A 15,257-nucleotide genomic window follows, 5' to 3' on the forward strand; every position below is an offset into this window, starting at 1 on the left:
AATGTACATCAATGTAAAAAAGGAGACAATCTTGTAATTCCTTTATTTCCAGTTGACTTTAAAAACTACTAACTTTATTTAAGCAACCACATTCGCATTTAAAAAATTTTGTATGTGTTATAGTCCTTAAAAAAATCTGATTCAGCAGGTAAACGTTCAAAGAAACCTCAAAATAGTTATCGGACCGGAAAAAGCCTGATCAATGCATCGCCAATAATAGGGTGTCTGAAAGCTTTTTATACCCTTTTAAAGACAATTATGTAACCATGGACAAGCAAAAAATAACTTTACCAACTTAAACTAGAGAGTTTCTGCTATGCCATGCGACTCTAGAGCACTTAGGACTTGCGGGAAAGCAAGTCCGTTACCACAGCAGAGGTTGCTGAGGTCCTTAATAAACTCCCCAGCATCCAGGCACCAGGGTTGGAGAAGATTCCCCCCAGAGATGCTGACGGTTCTGGACATTTTCGGGCTGTGGTGGTTGACATGCCTCTTCAATGTTGTATTGGGGACTGGAACAACATCGGAGGAATTCCAGAGCGATGAGATGATCCTAATCTTTAAGAAAAGGGACCAGAGTGTGTGCTCCACCTATTGAGGAATCACACTTCTTAGCCTACCTGGAAACGTTAACTCTAGGGAGTTAGAAATGATTCAACTGGTTATCAAACCTTTGATGAGCAATGTGGCAATCGTCTTGCAGGTCGAACAATGCACCAGTTCTTTAACCTCAACTGAGGGGGTCATTAGAGTTTGGTTCTTCAGTCTACTTGTGTTTAATGGATGGAGAAAGCTTACACCCTTATACCCATAGGCATTTTGTAGGGGGTGCTGTGGGAGTGTGCCAGGGTTACATGTAGTAGCTATCATATCCCTGTATAACCAATACAAGAGATGTCTCTGCATCCTTTCAACAAAGTCAAACTTGTTCACAATGTGGGCTGCACTATGCCAGAGTGGCACATTTATCCTTGATCCTTTTAGTAGCGTTTATGGACATGATCTCACGGAATAATCATGGAGAGAAAGATGTCTGCTTTAGTAATCACTTCTGCTTTGTTCAGATGATGTGGTTGTATTCCCATCTATAGCCCAATCGCTCCCTCTTTGTTGAGGGCCAGTCTTCCTCAAGCAAAGGACTTCGAGTATCTTGATGTCTTGTTCACGAGTGATCGTTGGATGAGGCTAGAGATGGAAAGACAGATTAAGAACTTGTCTGCAGTAATACGGGTGTTGCTACATTCTATCGCGGTTTAACAAAAACATGAGCCAAAAAGCAAAGCTCTAGCATTGCCAGTCTGTCTATGATCCAACTCTCTCCTATGGTCATGAGATATGGATCATGGCTAAAAGAAAGAGATCCCGAATACAAGCAGCTAAAACAAGCTGAATATCTGAGGATAAATAGTTTTTATAGCACTGTTTGCCTCCCTGGATCACAAGCTTTGTAGTTTTGTCACAGTTGAATAAAACCCACATTTCTCAGCTAAAACTAAACATCACAGAACAAATTAATTTAGGAAAATAATAGAATGCATGGGGGAAAGAAAAAATGGCAAAACCTACAATTTTAGGATGCTATTAAATGTAAATATAGACCTAGTAGGGAAAATTGGGTCATAATTAAGCCTTTTTAAAAGCTTAAGGTATAACTTCATGTGTGAATAAATTTGTTTTAGAATGCAACCATAATAGAAGGAAAAGAAGGATACTCATAGGCTGTGATCAAGATTGTTCCACAGCTCAGTGACATTGTAGACTTTCTTTATAAACACTGTTTCTTTGTGAATGTGTTGCATGGTTGGACTGTCACACCTAGTTGAGATTAGACACCTTCTGAGACATTGCTAGGAGGGGTATATAATAGTTGGGTGCTTTAAATGGAGAAAAATCCAATAATTATATCCGTCCAGAGGGAGGTAGCGCTTTTAGATAGTAGGGGGTGACCTGTTATTACTTTTTTTTTCACTTCTCCCCCAAAATCTGAGGTGAAGGGGTAACCTAAGAAAGGGAAAGAATGGAGTGCATTGAAATAAGAGTTATAGCTGAGCTTGCTGCTAAAGTATGTCCTTGTAATTAGCTGAGTATTAGCAGCAGTAACAATGCAAAAGCACTGGGCAGGGAAGCACCCTTTAACGCTCCACTCATTTCCTGAACATAATCCTCACCGCTTACCGGTAATAGTGCACAACAGTGCACCCATCTGAACACACACACAGACACACACAACTGTTAGTCTGGCACAAATTCAGATAATCAACTGCCCACTATTAAAGGAAAAGGACTCCTTGAGCAAAAGCTACATCCAGTAGCCTACCTTCAATCCCTTTTGTGCTCAGAATCATAATAATGGTTAACTGCAGGGAACATCAGCGTACATGTGAGTATGCGTGCATGTGCATTTACATTCAGGTCCGCTTCTGCACATTACCATCAAGTCATGCTTAGATGCAGGCTGAGTGTGGCAACTGTTTACTTCTCGGGTGTCAAGAAGCTTCTAACACCCAGCAGTACTTGAGGCAAGTCTTAGTTTCTTGTTTCCTCTGGTACAAGGATAGAGAAGACAAGGCTACAGAAGCAAAAAATCAATTACTTTTAATTAAGTCAACCAGTGACTCCTTCAGTGTGCCCTGAAGCCATTCAAGTCTTGCCTGCTATGTTGCCAACCTCCACTCCAACACCGCAAAGTAACACACACACATGCATCTACACACATGTTACAGTTAAAAAGCCACATTCACTTACTATTTGACTGTCTTTTATGTTTAGTGGTGAAATTATAGACCTAGAAACAATTACTGAGGCAATGGCTAAATGCTTTTGAGCATTAGTTGGAGAATTTTTAATCTGTCATATCTATCAAACTGTACAGGACATACAAAGGCAAATATTCAAAATGGCATTTATCCGTGTTTGTTTAATTTGCTTGGTTTATCTGAGATGTGTTGAGCAGAGAACTTCTTATTGTTTTTTTGTTTTTTTAACAAGACAAGAAAATGCTTCTCGTGTCCAATTACAACATGTCAAAATAGAATATTTACTGATCACCTTTTATCCATCTGTAGACCTTGTAGTTCACAATTACTGTCTTCCTTATTATACAGGTGAAACTAATTTCTTCTCATCTAGGAACTCAGTCAAATCAGGTATAATTTAAAACCTCCATTAGGTCGACCTGGCGTTTAAGCTAGGAATTTGCACCACCAATGTGGACAATATCTGACACATTAAAACTGTCATGAAGAAAATACAAATTCTGCTGCATTTTAGATAAAAACAGTGAGTGGGCTGGGGTGTAACAACATTAAAATGTCACAATATTTGTCGTCTACTACATTTGTTTCACAAAGCACCAGCCAGTTGCAATTAGCATGACTTTGTTTTGCTAAATTTAATAAATAAGTTCATGTTACTTTTATGTCATCTGTGTGATGGGATTTTGGGTGTGTGATTAAAAGAAAGGAATGACAGAAAAAAAATACAAACAGAAAACATTTTGTGATCTATGTAAGAAAATATTGTCATCCACTGCAGCAGACTAATTTTGCTGAAGTTAGCGTCCCATTTAAGATTCGAAATCTAAAATAGCAACTGAATTGTTTTAAATTGCTTACCGCTTAAAACTTAATTTATTTGACTTTTTTCCATTTGTTAAAAGTCATAAAAAGGATTAATTCCGTGTTGTGTTTTGTGTTAGCCTCTGGACATGCATGAGTTAGCTTCTTGTTTCTAGTTTCTAATTCAGCCATAAATTCTAGCAATTTTACAGTTTTTTCGATGAATCCAGACTGCATTGGATCATCATTTGGCACTAAATGAAAATACCTACTTATCTTTTTTTTAAAGAATACTGGACTGCATGTGATAAATCTAGAGATAAAACCCCAAAATGTGTGGACTACTTAAAACTCAATTACATATTTTTTAACTGAACAGAAATAGATTAAAAACAGTTTGTGAACTGTGAAACCTTTATTCAATTTGTAGACACTAAAAGGGCAATTTTTCTGCTATTTTTGGCATTAGGACATACAGTACTTTGATGCAGTGCTGCCTGAACTAAATTAATTTAGACTGATTAAAAATCATTTGAAACTCAATTTCCTATTTGAGAAACATTTGTTATAGTTGTGTTTCCTTAAGAGTACTGTTAAAGTCTCATCTTGTGTACCTAATATCCTTTATCGTGTCATCTCATGAGCTAAATGTAAGGCTCTTTTTGTTACTTACTGAATGCTAGAACACCTGAGGAGTCAAATAATGGAAAATCTGTATTTTGAGATTGAGAATTTGCAATAGGTTTTCTGAATGACTCACATTAGTATTATGTTATAAAAATAGACTAAACTGAGATGAAAATTGTAGTTATGTTGCGGAATGATAATAGCTTTAAAAAATATACAGACTCGATGAGATAGAAACATTAAATAATCAGCTCTAAAGGGGAAAAAAAGAAAACCAAAGGCCCTGGAATAGACAATTGAGAGTAATTTGAAAAAGTATGTGTGATATTCGCACATTGATTTTTCTCCACTAGTTTAAATCAAATAGTAAGAGACACCTGAGCTCAGTCCAGAAGGCAGCAGTGGAGAGTGATTTCTATAGAAAGCATGTTATAAACAGCGCAGAGGGGGACCGCAAATCTTGTCATTGACACAACAGTCAGAGTGAGCTTGAGGCTGCATATGTGTGTCCGTGCCTGCCAGCTTCCAGTCTAGCGCTATTGTCTAACAAGGTCTAATTAGCACTATGGCAAAATGAATTAGCATAATTATGCAAACAGGGCTGCGCTAAAGGCCTGGCACAAGGGAAGGCTACGGGGGGCATCTATTACAACACACACATGTTTAAACGTGCAGATAAACACACACACATATTCGCTAAAAAGCCAAAACTGAAGCATATAGTAAACAGTCGTGCACTGCTTGGAAGAAAACAAAACTCTACACATCCCTGGCTAGAATTAGAACAAAATTAAACAAATGGAATGGATTTAATATTGCTGTTATTGTCTCCACTTCTTCTCTACAAATATATCCACCTGGCAAAAACAGTCCCCATACCTCCACAAACATGAGATACACACAGAAATGATCAGCTCCCCACCACGCTGCCTCACAACACTCAAGCAGTCAGGGCTTATAGTATTTACCAGCGGGAGTGATAGGTGAAGTCGGTGGGAGATAATAGGGATGACTGAGAGGCTGAAAGGCTGGTAGCCATTCGCACGATGACAGCTGTAGTGAAGAAGGCTCTATTAGGCTTCATTAGGATGCTGGGCTCCTGAGTGCACACACACAAGAACACACACACACACACACAGCCAGGCTTTCATCATTTCACAGGACATTTGGGTGTGTTTACTTCAAGCAGATGTTTCCAATCAGGGTAACTGGCAACACTGAACCCTAAACTTTACTCAAAAGTACTGACTTACATGCATTCCGTTTTCCTTCCTCTGTGCATGTATTCATAAATGGGAACTATGGATGACGTGATTACTGGTTTACCATGCTAAAATTCTGACCGTATTACTGTTTTAATATCACAAATAAAACTCGCGCTAGTAAAAAACCTGGATTTATCAATTGTCCGTCAAACACAATGTCTCAGACAGTTTACCGCAAAAGAAGAGAGGAGATATTTTAACCACCAACGAGCAGAATTCACACTGGCTGCATAACTTTTTTCCACCCACTGTTCTACATTAAATCAGACTAAAGTTTTCATACCGTAAGTCAGTTAGGATTACCAAGAGTATTTCTATTTGCTAAATCCCAGAATTATGAGAAAAAATATTTATTATTAGCTTCTCCAGGTAATCTGGCAGATACAGGGTCTCATCCTCAAAAATAAAATGAAGAAAACAATTTTAATAAACATTTTTTTTAAACATAAAGGGAAAAAGCAGACATTGGCTTCAGGGTATTTACTTAGAAATTTCAAACAAAAATGTGTAATATAATCTAAACAGATAAAACTAAAAAGTATTGCTACTGATGAATAATATAAAATATGTTTAGTACTCTTGAACCGTTACGAGGTTTATTTATTGTTATTTTGATGCTGAATGTTGGAACTGTAACTTTTTTAACCTTATATAACTGTTGGGGTGCGACATTTTGGATTCTGTTTTGGTTTTATGTTTGCTTTGCTTTTCAGTTGGGTATCTTTATTCTTTGGGTTTAGTAGTGTTGTTGGTTTATTCCTTCAGTTAATATGATGTTAGTTTTGTTCTCCCTCCTGCCTCCTAGTGTTTGTAATTTCTCTCCCCTCGCTCATAGTTCCTTTAGTTGTTGTTTTCTTATTTATGACTTAGAATGGTTTTATCATTATTAGTAGTATTATTATTATCATAGTTCTCTAGCTTAGTTCCCATAGTTTACCTCTATTCTTCCAGTCCCTCCTTATAGGTTAGCTTTTGTTATTGTTTACATTTATTCTAGTTCTCGCTTTCTCTGCTTCCTTCCCAGTTAGTTCAGTCAATGTTTGTTTAGGTTTGTTTATTTTCATGGTCAGGGTTTCTTTAAGAGTTCTTTTGTTAATTCTTAGGTTGTCAGTTTCTTAGATCTTAGGTTGTTGTGTTTTTTTCCATTCCCTCCAGTTTCTCAGTTTCCTTTAGTTCATGGTTATTCCTGATTCTTATGCTTCATTTGGTTATTTATCTTTGTTTTTAGTTTTGCTTAGGTATTGTTAAATAGTCACTTCTCCCATGCTTTAGTCTTTGTATTAGTTTCACCTGTTCCTTCAGCCTCCCTGCTTCTATGTTACACCTGTTCCTAGTTCTTTTGATTACCTGCCCTTTGTTACCCTCTGTATATTAGTTGGTCTAGTTTCATTGTTCATTGCTGGTTTGTTGCGTCAACTTCCTTACATCACCTTCCCTGCGTCAAGTTCCCTTTGTTATTCGTACTCTGTCAGACCTGGACTCCTGAACTCTTTGTTTCATCCTGCCTGCCTACCTGTGAGTTTTGCCTTTGTTTGGATTTAAATAAATCATTGTTCTGCCTCGCCATGCCGACTCCTCGCCTGTCTCTGCACATTGGTCCACCACAAAAACCTCAAACTATGACAATAACTTGATACTAGTAACCAGTCCATAATTGTGGACTGTACAGAAAGCATTCTAAATGTGATGGTAAGATTAAAATGATCATCACTACTACAACTACAACTACTACTACTAATACTAATACTAATACTAATAATAACAATAACAATAACAACAACAATAATAATATTTACTATATGATATATGCTGCAGGAAAACTGAATAATTCTACTGGCTTCACAGCAACAACTCCAGCTGGTTACTTTTATAAAACTATGATGTCCGATAACTGTGATGAATCTGTACACATTAATCAGGACACAAGATTTTTACATTGTTACATCCCTAATGGGAACAGACACAACCTTTAAGTGAAACACAAACCTTACAAATAACCTTACAGCCTGTAAAGCCCTCTTACCAAAAAACCCCTAACAACGTCAACAAGCTCTAAACCCTCTCAATCACACATCCTGCCATGCATTCTTAGTCACTCCACCCTCAAGGGGGATTGTATTGTATCCTCAAATCCTGATCCTTGCCAGGGAACAAGAATCTCCTGAAAAATCCAAATGATGCTTGTACAAAGTCTACTAGCGATTACAAGCCCCCACTGTCAGCTAAAGAACCAGAAAGGTCTGTAGTTCAGAGTTCAAATAGTTAAAAGTGTTGATGTCTTGTCTGGTGGAGGTTTAATCATTTATTAGTAAGACATAACGAGCTACAAATGTAACTGCCGCCCCATAACCTGAGGGTGGGGTTCTATATGGGTGAATAACACAAGTAACAGTTACCTTTTGACCTGGCTGTGGCATGCACCTAAGCTACTCCAACAAACGGTTTAAGATTTCCTGGGTTAAAACTTGCTATAAAAGCAATTAAAGCCAATATTTACTCTGGAGTTTTACTTATTCAATAAAGTATTTCACAAAGTGCACTGCCTAATGTTGTATTGCAGACTGATCAATTCACTAGATCATACCAAAACTGTATATCTGTCTCATTTCCGATGCTCAAACAGGTTTGTCATCTGAATTTGCTCCGGAATATGATCCTGGACCCCAAGATCAATTCCCCATTTCCTAAAATCCTAATTGAGCTGCCTCGCCTGCTGCTCTGGTCTGGTATTGAAACCATTGACTCTGGCTTATCTTTACTTTAAGAAACAACATATTGTTCACGTACGTGCCCTCTTGTATAACAAACACAATAGCGGGAAAGAGGTTTGGGGGGGTCATGATGAGAGGGAGGTAGCACTTTTAAGCTGAGTCCACACATTTTGGATGCGGTGGACTAATCCGCCAGGCTTTTTAGCCTGCTATTCAGGAGGACAAGGACCCCTAGGAATCGGGCTTGTCCACACCTCAGGGGTAGAAGGATTATCAAGACAGCAGGAAAGGTGGAGAGAGTATAAGAGTGGGTGATATGAATATGTGCCTATTAGCATGGCAGTAGTAGATTATTGCAGGTGGTGCACTTTCTTGTGACAGGACAAATGTAAGTCAATGTGTGCACTTTTGAATTTAGAAGGATTTCTCTCCAACCCCCACCTCCAAAAATATACCCCAGAGCTCCGACTGGGTCACCTCTGGGCCTTTCAGAGCCTCCTCTCAACCAACCCTAATTGATCTCACGCATTACTAGTCCCAAACATGAGATAGAGAACAGGAGGGAGATGGTTGCCCCATTGTTTGAGGAGAGAGGTCCCTCTGCTTAAGGCTTTACACTCCTTACACACACACACACACACACACACACACACACACGATCCACCTCTGGCATGCCCACCCACCTTCTCCCCCATTCTCCTCTCCCTTCCTCTATGCTCTCATCTCCGGCTGTGCTAATCCACTGGCCAAGTCAGGAACTCTGTTACCCATCTGGCCAAGCATAACTCCAGCTGAGAGGGATGGAGGGAAAAATGAGGGAAGCTATGGGGAGGGATTGTAAATTGAGAAACAGGAATGTGGAGGATGATGGGTGGGGTGAGGTGAGATGGGCGTTTGGGGGGGTGTGGAGTCTTCAAGATGTTTTGTTTGAAACTGACAAAGTCGTTTTAGTAAGTATTACTTTGCATATATTAGAGGCAGAAAGCAATATAAAGCAGCATGGATAGGGGTAAAGGGTATTAAGGTGGTATACAATGTATATAACCTTATATTTTTTACACCTAAAAAAACTAATTTTTTGTTGTTGTAAAAAAATGTGTCATTTACCCCAGAGTTCTGTCCAGATTTATAACCTTTGATTAAAGCCTGATAGGACAGGCTACAACCCCAATAAGTCTAAACCAGACTAGACAGTACAGAACATGAGTAAGTGGTGATGCAATAAGGTAGCCATAACCCAGTTTCACACACTTTTGGGTTTTTTGTTGCACACTTTTGCATTTCCAGGAGACAAGCAGCAACAGAAAGCATCACATAATAATAACTGTAAAGGACATACCAAGTATGGCTTTCAGTGAGACAAGATTATGTAATGCAAGTTTATCCATTTTGTAAAAATGTTAATTAATTTTAGAACTGCACATCAATATTGAATCACATTCAGCCCTGCAATATCCATGTCAATCATAAGAAGCTGTTTGGATCCAACATTGGGTTGAATACTATATTTCAAGCGCCATGCATGCACATTTTGCAGGCCTGTTATATATTTGGTCTGTTGGATGGACTTTCACCACCTTCAATGCTCCCAGTGGATATATATTTTAGCAACTTAGATGCTAACAAAATACAATAAAACTAAATAAAAATGAAATTTTAATATATAAAAGTAAAAATAAATAATTTCCACTTTATACAATTAAATGGCAATTAAATGGCAATTAAATGGCAATGGTACAGATAACGATAGATTTATTGGTACCCCTGGAATGCTTTGTAAAAAGCCTTAAAATAAATTAATCTTTTGTTGCATTAGCATAATATCACATTGAGCAATTAAGTAAAATCCCAAATTTAATTGGAGAACTTTTAGTCAATTGTGGGGAAAAAAAAATATTTAAACAAATAACCTTTAGCAATTGGACAACATTTATTCTTCTCCTATAACATTTTGCCAGTACAAGCACACAACAGTGAAGGATCTATGAATGTCTCTAGATTATCCACAGTTCAAAGTCCTGTTTTATGCTGTTTTCTCTTCAGCGCAGGGTTTCTGAGCTGATTTATGTCTGAGACGGTCATTAAAGAGGGATGATTTTGTGTCTGGAGAACCATTTCTGTGCTGATTTAGCCACATGTTTTGTATCTTTATCCCTGTAAAAGACCCAACAATGACCTATTTTTAGTTTTCTGGTCCACCAGATTTGACTTAAAATTGTCTGGTATTTCAAAAAGTGCACTCTGACAAGGATCCTAGTGCCTTTGGAGAAGAAACAGGCCCGCAGCATAATAGATCCTCTACTGTACTTCACAGAGTGCATGATGTGCTTCTCCCCATATTCATACTTTGTTCCATGCCAAATCCACTCTGAATGTTTGTTGTCAGAAAGCTTAATCTAAATATTATCTGAGCAAAGTCCAAGTAGATATTAGTAGATTCCAAAACTCCACTTGTTTACCATTGTGACGGTAGGACAGAAAGGTTTTTCTGAGGCATCCACTCCAAACAATCAGTTAACATGTAGATAATGCAAGTATAAGTATTATACAAAACTATTTAAAACAAGGGGTCTGTTAGCACAAAGTGCCTTTTACCTAAACTTGGGTGTCGCAGATACAATTCGAGAGGGGTAAGTAGTAGATGTTTTCAAAATGTAAACATTTCTGTAACTTTGAAAGCCCCCACCCTAAACCCACACATTGAAAATAGAGCCAGGGTAAAAAGAGACATCATTGTCTTTAAGTGAAGGATTTTGGATTTTGTTTAGATTTTGTTTGGATTTAGTGTTTTTGAGGTTTAGTAAGTTTTCCACATATTTTTTAGTCTTGATCTTTCTTTAATAAACAATGACACTGTGGAATATCTGGTGTGTGATTTTGTATGTTTTAGGTCAGATTTAAATAATCTTAAAACCTGGTAAAGATAAGATCTTTTGCATGTGAAACCCCAAGAACTTATAGAGGGTGTACTTTCTTTTACATGACTTTAGACAACCAGAACAAATACGTGCCAACACTATGACCAGCAGATGATTCTGTCAGATTTATCAGCAGGCATGTGTGTCTATAATAGCAAAAGCAAAAGGCATAGCGGGTAACAACAGGTCCACTTTGAACATTTCTGCTCCGCACCAATGCTAACATACAGAACAAGCACAGTGACATAACATGGTTGAAAAAAAATATCTACTTACAGACATTGCCAGTGTTGTCGAAACTATTAAGCACTTCATTAACTTTGAGAGGTCCCAGGTTATCCCTAAGAAATGCAAACATACAGATAAACATAAAGTAGTCTGTAGGAGTACCCTTTATTTTTTTTGTAGATGTACAGCGCTGTGAAAAAAAAAACATTTTTCCCCTTACAGATTTCTTTTATTTTTAAATTTCTTTGTCACACTTGCATGTTTCAGATGATTCAACTACTTGAATATTTGACAAAGATAACCTGAGTAAATAAAAAAAAACTGCTTTTAACTGATTTCATTTATTAAGAGAAAAATATCCAAACAAAACAGAAGAGAGGGACACAACAGAGACATAAAAGACTCATTGTAATTTAATGCAAACACCTAATGGCCGTTGTTGTTTCCATTGCGATACAGATAGTTATTAGCTTCAGGGGGAAATTATATTTCACGTAGACCCATTTGGATTCTGTTTGTCATTTAAGTGTGACAATAAAGTAAAAACAAGAGAAATCTGTAAGGGTGCAAATACGTTTTTACAGCAATGTATATACATATAGGAAAAAACAACTGATATTGTGAAAATAAAATCTAATTTGATCCAAATTCATACCAAGCAACTCATTCTAATCAAGTTATATAGTTAGATTCATATCCAATAACATACAGTCCAATTTAACATAAAAATCTACTACTTCACATCCAATTCAGTGCATAAAATGCCACTTTTCATCTAAGGCATACCAGGCAAACAGCCAAATCCCTTATTAATACTACGTGTAAAATATACTTTATTTGATCACCACTCAAAAAGTCCCTTTAAGTTTCAAGTTATGTGTTTTTTAAACAGTTTTACACATTTTCTGTCATCCTCCACATTCAAAATTCAATACGCATCATTTATGAGAATTTACACAACTTTTGTGACATTTTGTGATAAAGCAAAAACTTTTAGATACACTTTTGAAACACATTTATAGAACCCACGTTAATAATATCATATAAAGTGTGGTTGGTTATAACCTAACAACAGATTCTAGAATCTAGATACAACAAGGTAATACTCGTAGCCATGGTTACAAAACCAACACCAGTAAAGTGTTCGCTACTGGTTTTGGCAATGTTGGTTTTCTTGTGAAATCTCAAAATGGGGCGCCTACCTGAGGAAGGCACTATACTCAGGATAGTAGACACTTCTGTACTCCACCCACTGGTCATCTGAGGTATCACAGTGTTCTTGTGCTGAGAGTTCCTTTCTTCTGAAAAGGTCAAAGGTGGCAAACCTGCGAACAGACACCTGTTTGACCTCAGGACTCTCTGCCTGCTTCTGACACAACACCTGTAAGAGAAATATAGCTTCAGTTTGCACATATAACACATTTATAAATTATTGTTTGCTTTTTATTACCTTGAGTAAGGTCCTTAATGGTCTTGCCCTATCATATTTAAAGGACCTATCATATATAAAAGGATCTTCTAAAACGTTGTACATCCACAAGAACACTAGGACTTTTGATTAAAATAAAGATTGACAACTTAACTATGTCTAATTTTATATTATTTGCTTTGCTTACACATACAGAATTATGGGTGTTGTTGTCTTGTAATACCAAAGGCAGATTTGTTCTACAAAATGGGGAAAAAACATACTCCCTGTTGCACAATGACTTTATTAAATTTGTGACAGAACAACAAGCTATACCAGGTTCAGGCAACAGACTGGACAGACCACAACAGGTAAGAATAAAAATATACAAAAATTAGGAGACAGAGGTGAAGGAACCAGAGGGGCAGAGGAAACCAAGGAGACACCAACAGTGACAAACTAAAAAATCTAAATAGTAATAACAGTTATATTATAAATACTAACACTACTCCCATTAGTTGGAATATTAATAATGATAACAAACGTATTAACCCCAAGGACACACCAGTGCACAGGCCCGGGCAGCACACAGACCTCAAACGCACCGAAAACAGCCACCACACCAACCAAGCCACCCAAACATCCCTGAGCAAGATGCGGACTCTACCAATCAAGTCACGCACGCAGCGCCAGGCCGCAAGACAACAGTAGCTGCCCCCTAGAGAACCACCAAGGCGCACCCACCACATGCCAGCTATCCCGACAAGAGAGAGGGTAGACATTGACAAAGTTAAATATACGGCATTTCAAATCAAACTGGCAGGTCATTAGTTCGGTTCCAACAGACCGTGTTTATCAATTTGTTTGTTTTTTTATGTATTTTACATTTGCTTTATATTTTAAAATATATCATTTGAATCAAATTGCAGTTTTAGATTAAATTTTATATTTCAATCAATATGTATTATTTTATTGATAACAGAATTCACAATGCACCTTTGGGCAGATCTCACAAAAAGTGTATGAATTACCGTACTTTCATTTTAAGTCTCATAACTTGTTGATACATGAGGCCAAATCAGCCGAATCGAATTTAAGTAAAGTTTAGTATTGTGCAACTGAGATGTAATTTTGTTGGTATAACTTTCAACATGAAGTAAAAAAAGGGATGACGGGGCCAGATGACTTTATGACTTGCCTGTCTCAGGTAAAGTGTTACAGAACGTTAGTTTTAGTGACCTGACAAATTATGAATGACTCCTTCTGGGGTGTGTGATGCATCTGCCAGAGCTACAATGAAATGACTTAGATCAAAGCATATTGATTATTTAGGAGTGGCTTAGTCAAAGTCCACATCTAAATCCCATTTAGAATCTGTGGCAACAGATATCTCTACATGTCTAAAGCGGGTTGGCACATACAGTATTTCTAAAAACTTGCAGCTGAGTATGGACTCAGGGGGCTTAGGGCATTTTTAGATGGGTAGGAGTATACCCCAAAAGCCTTATGGCTGCTGGTTCCAAACATTATTGACCTACAGGGTGTATAAAAAGGCATGCTACACTGTTTGGATTTGTATTTCTAAAAACATTTGAAAACTTGACATTTTCCTTCTACTTCGAATGTAATACACTCCAGTCCACGAGGGCTGGTGTCCTGCAACTTTTAGATGTCTCCTCGGTCCTGAATCAAATGGATGAATGACCTCCACAGTATGCAGTTAAGTTATGATCTGTACAGGCCTGGTAATGAGCCACACATTTGAAATAGGTGTGTTGAAGCAAAGAGTTGCCCAGCCTTATGTTGTAGTAATGTGACAAAATGAAGAAAAGTTCAATGGATGTGAAAACATTTGCAAAGCATTGCGGGTCATTCGTAAAAGTGCATAAAAGCAAAGTAGAAGCAGGCCATTATTCTAAATTATAAGGTTTCTTTTTTATCAAACCATACATATCTGTCAACAAACTATCATTTTCAGCAAAAATGTGTCCGATCCAAGACTCCTGATAGGCACTGTAAACGTAAGCACTTTATGCGTGTGCTGTTTAAAATCTGCTTGTGTTTCTATCTCAATTGGAATCCGTTCTTGTACCTGTCTCAGCAGAGTCCATCTGGCTCGGCCTGCAGTAGCACCACAGGTTCCTTCTCTGGAGTCGTGGGCATTTGCGGCGCAAGTGTCTTCATCGCTGCTATCCTTACAAGGCAAAACCGGCTGGATCTTTTCTGCAGCGCCTGTGGAGCCCTTCTCCATCTTAACTGTTGAATACCCACTCGGCTAAATTTGTAAACAGGTACCAAGGCTATAGAGCTGTCACAGTTATCAATAATAATGCTTTCGGACTGTACTTAGAAAGGCATGGCTTATTTTAAAACTACAAAAAATCTACAAAAGCTCACAGACATGTCTAGAGTCATACCACCTGGAACACGCTGCTTCCGTACACACTTGCCATTTCAGGCATACTAATCAATAACCGAAAACATCGCTCTCGATTCTCAGTTGAAACTATTTGCAGCGCGTGAGCAAACTCGATTATTTCAGC

The 15,257-nt window shown here is 37.8% G+C and overlaps 1 protein-coding gene across 2 annotated transcripts in view; it reads right to left on the reverse strand.

The window, feature by feature from the left end:
• The window catches only part of camkmt (calmodulin-lysine N-methyltransferase), a 172,472-nt gene extending 157,253 nt beyond the window's left edge, over positions 1-15,219 (reverse strand). Inside the window, exons 1-3 of one of the 2 annotated variants that reach the window (XR_007035937.1) lie at positions 14,807-15,126; positions 12,509-12,687; positions 11,355-11,419 (exon numbers count right to left, since the gene is read on the reverse strand). Coding sequence is in view for 1 of the 2 variants with exons in the window: in XM_047351038.1 (XP_047206994.1) it covers positions 11,355-11,419; positions 12,509-12,687; positions 14,807-14,965 (403 nt within the window). In the remaining variant the exon portion in view is untranslated. Of the gene's footprint in view, positions 1-11,354; positions 11,420-12,508; positions 12,688-14,806 lie in introns of both variants that reach the window. The other variant, XM_047351038.1, reaches the window with a different exon arrangement.
• Between the last annotated feature and the right edge of the window lie 38 nt (positions 15,220-15,257).

This window comes from Girardinichthys multiradiatus, chromosome 22 (genome assembly GCF_021462225.1).
Source record: "Girardinichthys multiradiatus isolate DD_20200921_A chromosome 22, DD_fGirMul_XY1, whole genome shotgun sequence".
NCBI lineage: Eukaryota > Metazoa > Chordata > Actinopteri > Cyprinodontiformes > Goodeidae > Girardinichthys > Girardinichthys multiradiatus.